The sequence below is a fragment of the Corvus kubaryi genome, unplaced genomic scaffold, assembly GCF_017639235.1.
Source record: "Corvus kubaryi isolate FWS band 111438036 unplaced genomic scaffold, C.kubaryi_AGA036_p1.0 66, whole genome shotgun sequence".
NCBI classification, from domain to species: Eukaryota; Metazoa; Chordata; class Aves; order Passeriformes; family Corvidae; genus Corvus; species Corvus kubaryi.
This window is the reverse complement of record NW_024582054.1, coordinates 581,578-588,408: the sequence shown is the minus strand read 5'-3', so window position 1 is coordinate 588,408 and position 6,831 is coordinate 581,578. Positions and strand designations below refer to the sequence as shown.

At 40.8% G+C, this 6,831-nt stretch overlaps 1 protein-coding gene across 1 annotated transcript in view; it reads left to right on the top strand.

The window, feature by feature from the left end:
• The first annotated feature begins 3,326 nt into the window (after window positions 1-3,326).
• The window catches only part of LOC121673724 (cytosolic phospholipase A2 epsilon-like), a 33,134-nt gene continuing 29,629 nt past the window's right edge, over window positions 3,327-6,831 (top strand). Inside the window, exons 1-2 of the mRNA XM_042047333.1 lie at window positions 3,327-4,290; window positions 4,725-4,760. Coding sequence (XP_041903267.1) covers window positions 4,264-4,290; window positions 4,725-4,760 — 63 coding nt within the window. The 5' untranslated portion in view covers window positions 3,327-4,263. The remainder of the gene's footprint in view (window positions 4,291-4,724; window positions 4,761-6,831) is intronic.

The following is a 6,831-nucleotide window of genomic DNA, read 5'->3' as shown; positions in this document are numbered from 1 at the left end:
TGTGGTCTGATGGGGTTAGGGCAGTGAAATAGCTGCTTGAACAATGCCTGAAGTGTTGAATGAACCTGGAAAGGTCAGGCAACCTCAGAGTGCTCTTGCAAAGGTAAAGAGAGGTGCTGTTGGGTGCTCAGATCTACAGAACACAGGGAGGGGCAGAGATAAAGGTTTTGAGCTACTGCTTTTTTAGATGAGGATTGTATTTGAAATTCTGTTGCAACAAATCTGAAGGCAGGGTTGCATATATTAACAGATGGGCCAACACTTTAGTGATGATTTTTGTAAGGTAAAGCGCCCAATTACTTCATGTGAGTGAGTAGGAGTGAGATTTTATCTCCCCAAAACATATCAAGAGCATGTGGAGTTGTTTTAATGCAGTTTCTCAATAGTCTTTTGAAAGCAGAAGCCCTTCTTTGTCTGTCATAATCAGAATAGTGTCTTAAGCAAAAATGCAACCCTCCCCCACTTTGGCTGGTGTGATCTGCCTCTTCAGTGACTGAGAGAATATTGTAGAGTTTTGAAGAATAGGTGTTTTGAAGGTGTGGTACATAGAAACATAAAAATACAATGCCAACATACTAACGTGAACATTCTCTCTCTATATATGGGGGGGGAGGGGCATATTTTTGTTTGGTTTTGGATTTGGGTGTTTTTGTTTGTTTTTTTTTATACCAAAGAGCTCCTTAAAATTAGTGGCAGGCCAAAAAATACCAAACCAAAGTTCAATTTTTCAGAGTCTGAAATCTGACACCTTGGGGTAGGAAAGTGACACTTTTCATCCATGGTAAACCTTGTCGGTGGAGATTATTGAGTTCAGGTCCTTTGTGTAATTAGAATTTAACTTGAACTGCTTGCTCTTGTTTGACTGGCAGGATGACATCTTTGTAGATTTTGTAGCTTGTGGAAACATTATAAAAAAAAGAAGGAAAACAAACTGAAAGGCAATGCCCAGGGAAAATCCCCAGCTACAGATCTGACACTACGTTTGTTAAATTGCTTAATTGGTTAATACTGAGTAATTATTTTCTAATGTTACATCTGGCTATCATTTTTTAACACCTCTAGCATGTGCTTTGAATATTTACGCTATCTACCCATGTTATGTTCAGGCTGTGTAAATGATGACCACTCCCGTTGTCATCCCAAGGGTGGTACAAGGATACTCTTCTCTTGCAATACGATGAAGTCCCCCATTAGTCATGCATTTCTGTAGTCCTGGATTATCAGAAGGTGACAGAATGGTATATAAGGTAATTGTGGGGTATTGAAAGCAGCTGTTACTCCTACCTGCAACCTTTTGCAGTTAGGTATACAATTATCTGAATGTCATGTTGGGGAAACTAGTGCTTGCAGCAGGCTAGTTTAGATCTGAATGATATATTTTCTCCACCTTGCCTTAATTAATACATAAATGCAAAATCATGTGCACGTAAATGTGCACTTGAAAGTGCATGAAAAGCAGAGGAAAATTACACCTTCCTTTTTACTCTCCTTGTTATTGCTCAGAGCTTTAAAGAGACTGTTGAGTGTTCCCTCATCAGTTACACCATCTCTCTAATCTTCAAAAATCCAAGTATGAGTGTAAGTAGTACGTATATGATGATCTCTGGCAATTTAAAATTATTACTCTGGAAATATGATTGCTAAAAAGAGTCAGTATATGGCTCTTTAGACATTGGGTAACTTCAGACAAGAATTTGCTAAATGCATGCTTTATGATTGTCTTTGAAATTGTCCTTGACTTGTGGAAGAACTGACGAAAATCACAAAAAACTCGATATAATGCATGAGTCCCGAAGCAGTAATCTTTTTGAAATTATAATCCTGGGGACACATTTCTACCTTTAAAAGTCCAGTGGGACAAACTGCAAATTCATTATTTTTTATTTTAAGCAGGTGGTGTAGTAGATGTCAGTGAACAAGCCATCAAGTGTTCTCAGTGCTGACAAGGACTTACTGTCACAGGTGTTGTGAGCATTCAGTGCTTACTTCTATCACGTATTCACTGCATGAATGAGAAACTGTTGAGATCGTTATTCTTGGCTGGCACAAAGATGCCAGGTCTTTAAAAGATACTCTGTTCCAAAGCCTTCTTGTGGGACTTGGACAGGTAGTTGTTAAGGGAGACAATGCCAGGGACAACACTTGATGATGGTCATGAGCAGGAGAGGGAGAATTATTAAGGAACATATTTTGGGTATGGCAGTGATGACATTATTTTGAGATGAGGAAAACAGTCTGTACATCAGGAAACCACTCAGAGGGTAAGATGCACTGACTCTGGAATAATTTTATAAATAGTGAAGTGCTGTCTCACTTATGGATCTTAAAAGTGTGGGAAAGAGAATGTAGTGTCAGGGAGTCTTGTATTGGCTGTGAAGCAGCTGGGACGGTATAAATGTGTATAGGTGTATATATCTGCTGGGACAACTAGGTGAAGTTGAGCTGGATAGCCTACCTTCTTTCATTTGATAGAGGAGGTTTTGCAGATGTTTTTAATGAAAACAGATTCCTACTTTAAATTTTAATACTGGAATATTTCCAGGGAAGCATTCTTCATTCAGAAGCTGGAAAGAACTAGTTTTGTGAGAGTGCAAGTAAGTGGTTCTCAGGTGTGACTGCTCCACCTGAATTTGTTCCTAAGCGTTTAACACAGATATAAAGTCAGAAGTTACAGGAGATATTTTGTCTTTGGGGTAGAGATTCACATGTTCAGTGGAAGTATTTTTCGGTCGTTCCTTCAAGGAGTATTTCAGATGCTGCAGATTCACATTTAGGTGCCATTTCCCTTTGATTCTCAGAAGACAGTGTAAAGTGTGCCTATGGAGCAAGCAGCTAGCCATTAAATACTTCACATGGAAACCAGAAGAGAGTACCACTGCATATTTTGAATAAGATCTTCTGAAGAGGCATCACGTGTATCACACAGACACCAACATAGAAGGAAGCGACTTGTATGTAAAAAGGATTTTACTCTAGTGACATTCCTTGGACAACACCTGCTCTCTTCCTCTATGCAGAATTATTTTGATACCAGCCTCCATGGCACAGGGGAGTGCACTTAGGTGACATCCACTGCAGTTTGCAAGGTGACTTTCTTTGCCTGCATCAGGTGAATTAAACACTGATATAAATAAGGTTGATTTAAAATAATCACTTCATGATGCAAGAGTGAGTACTTGCTGCCTCCTATCATCAGTCAGAGAGGCCAGAAAGAGTCTGGCAGAGCCAGAGTCTGATCTTGCATGCTCCAAAATCTACCAGCCTGCACACGTATGCTAGTTTAGGGCTACTCTAATACACTTTATGGGTAGTGAGTCATGGTACACTGGCGTGAAGAGCAGTCAGGGAGGGTTTTGTGTCCTGGAGTTTCTCACAGGGTGTCTGCTGGGCTCACTGTGAGAGCCAGCACACGCAGAACCCGTTGAAGTAAGCTCTGAGGATGAGTGAAGTGCTGTGCTCTCTGGGCCCATGCAGGAGAGCACAAACCTTTCTCCTGCCTCACCCTTCCACTCCCAAGTTTCACCAGCTGCCTATAGCTCCTCCCTTCCCTCTTCTTTGATTTAATATCAAACTGCAAGATTTCTGGACATGGATTAACTTTTTTCCTGCATATACAATGAATATCCAGGCAAAGAATATTCAGCATGTGTTGAGGTTGCTAAATGTAGCACAGAGATGCCCAAAGTAGCTTCAGGGGAGTGTGGGTGCTGCAGCCACTCAGTGGTGGCAGCACAATGGTCACCTTGCTGAACTGCAGGGCTTACCTACCTGAACTGTGCTGCTATGGGAAGACTGCTACAGGTATTTGAGTTTATGGTTTGGAAAGAAGCTGTTGGCATGTCTCTCTACTACCCTGCAGCATCATGGTGGCAGTGTAGAGATACTCAGAGAGCTGTGATTTAATGAGTCAAAAGCACTTTGCTTGGGGGCTAGAGCTGCTGCATAAACACAAAACTTTTCGTTACCAGTAGTATTTCAAGAGAGCAATGCCTGGGCTCAGAAAGGGGCTTCAGCATTCCCCCCAAACATCACAGTGGGTAGAAAAGGAATTGCTCTTCATTCTGCTGACTCAGTTGAGGTGTTCTCATAGGCTGCAGGAAGCAGGGAGGGGACTGCCTAATGACTGGAAATAATCAGGGGGTGGGGCAGGAGAGCCTCGTCATAAAATCCCTATTACTCCACCCCTAACCTGCGTGAGGAGTTCCTGCCGGCTGTACGACTTGGTAACTTTTAACATTGGACTTACATGCAACTGGGGCTGCAATGGGATCAAATTTAAGTACAAGTGAGGTAAGCAAAAGAAGGTGATAGCAGGTGTAAAGTGGGTAAAATTGTCTGGTATTGCAGTGAAGTTGATCACAGAGGAGAACGAGTGGTTTGAGTTGTATGGACAATCCAGGGAAATGGAGTTTGCTGTTCCTCAGATCTTGGTGCAAGGATAGCTTTCCTAGTCTAGGCTTCTACAGAACCTCATGGCATGCCTGTATTTTCAAGCTACCTTTTAGGGCTAACAGTGTCGTTTATTGTGCTTCCCTCTAAACAAAAAAGGAAATAAGAAGCTGGCAGAGAGTTGTGATGGTGATTGGTAAAGCACCTGATGATGTCGTTAAAGAACATAGCTCTAAATATGTCCTTGAATGTGGGATGTTTTGATTATCAACCTAAAGTAAGCATTTGACATGTAGTTTAGTTTTCGTAACTTTGCCTTGTGTTGTTTTTCCTAGACTTTTACGAGCACCTCAGCACCAGCGGTGAGAACGGTAGGTAGCAATTAGCTGGCCCTTCATTAAATGCTGTCCAGTGCTGAACGTAGAGTACCAGAAAAAATTTTAGGAATTCAATGGCTTGGGGGAAAACTGTTGCTGAGTTTATTGAGCATTGTGAGCTGTGACTTCAGCTCTGTAGATGAAATATTGCCATGGCTTTCCATAAGCTCTGAATAGTCTGGCCTCTGTTGGTGTCTGATGCTTATGCTGTCAGTGTTGCACTTTATCTGGGCTGGTTTGTATTTCACCTATATTAATTTTTTAATTCCTCCTTTCTTTTGTGTTTTGATTTCTTTGGGTGAAATACTCCCTTTTCTTATATTTTATTTCTTTTTAAGAAGAACTTTTAAATTGGTCTTTCAGTTGTTCTTAGTGCTCTGGTAGTCCTTGCAGCCTTTCTTTGCAGTGTAATGATCAGTCTTAGAGCTTGCTCTGTGCAGCATGGTGTTTACAGGTAAAACTGTGGAATAAACGTGATGTGTTCAGCCTCCTGACAAGCCTGATCTCATCAGCCTAGTAGGAGTGGGAGTAGTGCCCAAACTCCTCTGAAGGTGAAAAAAGAGCATAAGGTGTTTTGTAAAGGCTGAATTGAGAATTAATTCTTTGCACAGGCCGATGAAAAGTTGCTGGGCAATTAGCAGACATTTATGTTAAGAGGTATTAGCATAAAGGAAAATATATCAGATAAGCTGCTATGAGCCACTGAATGGGAACAATGGCAGTGGCAGCAGGATAGGGCTCTCTTCTGACACTTGCAGTGGGTTTGGGGCTGCCAGTATCAGTTGCAAGTCTCTGGGGATCTGGCTTTTGCCCCTTATTCAGTGATGTGGTGGTTTCCCAGCTTTGCATCCACGTAGGGAAATCAGAGTGATACAGAGAATCTTTTAAATGGTAGTAAATTCAGTTTGCCTTGTGTAAGTTTGGTGTTATAAATAGTATCTGATGCCTGTTTGTGCCTGAGAGTCACTTGTTTTCTCTGTTCAAAGTGAAATGCTGTGGTAAAGACTTTGCAAAATTTCTTCAAATGCTAGCTTTTAAAATGATGTTTAGGTCTCTGTGTACAGTCGTGCAGCCCGAAGAGATATGCTAGAATCATAAAAATTCTTGAGTCCTAGACTGTGTTTAGAGAAACAATCTCGGTTTTTTTTTATCCGTAGTGCTTTTTACATTGCTAGTAGGTCCCTAGGTGTGAGACCTGTACAATTGCATGGCTTTAGATTGTTACTCTTATCTTTAGGGTATTTAGGGTGGCAGAATCGACCTGAACACAATATCTACAATTTAGAGCAGGACCAAGAGACCCTTTTTTCTGCCCTGAATCTCCAAGGTTTACAGACATAAAATTCAGGAAGGACTTGAACTTTTTTCTTCTTTTTTCCTTTTTTTTTTCCCCATGAAAGTTGATCTTTATGGTAAGTAAATAAGCCTAGTATACCTGAGTTGCTTTTTGTTACTCAGTGGCTCAGTTAAGGAAATGAATTTTCATTGTCAGAGTGACTTTCAGGGCAACTGATAGGATGTGTGGGATTTCAATTTGAGCAGCTTTATTTGGTGAGAAAAAAAATAATTTGTGAGAATAAAAATTTGGTGAGAAAATTTGGGTGTGCCCTTATGCTGACAGTCAAAAAAGTAACACTTTTTATATCACCCAAATTACTGTACCATATCAAACTGATAAAGGCTGGTGTGGTCTTGAGGAAAAAAACCATGCTGAATGGTGGGAATACTTGACCTGGTTTCTCTTATAAGATTTGGATTCATTCTAACACACGCATTCAGCTGTGGAGCTGCAAACAGGAAGAGGGGAAAAAAAAAGCCCCACATGAAAATTGCAGTCTGAAGCCACAGAAATTTTGCATAGCTCTTGGAAAGGAACAGCCATTGAGTCAGTGCTGCTCCATTTGTTTTTATTCTGAAACAAACTCAGGGACTTCTACTGACTTAATAAGACCCAGCTATGGGGTATTTTAAATGGGTGAAATAAAAACAAAATAGCAGTACAAGGAAAAGTGTTTCTTATGCATTTGACCTTGCCTGAGGTGGTAAACATAGTAATGTAATGAAA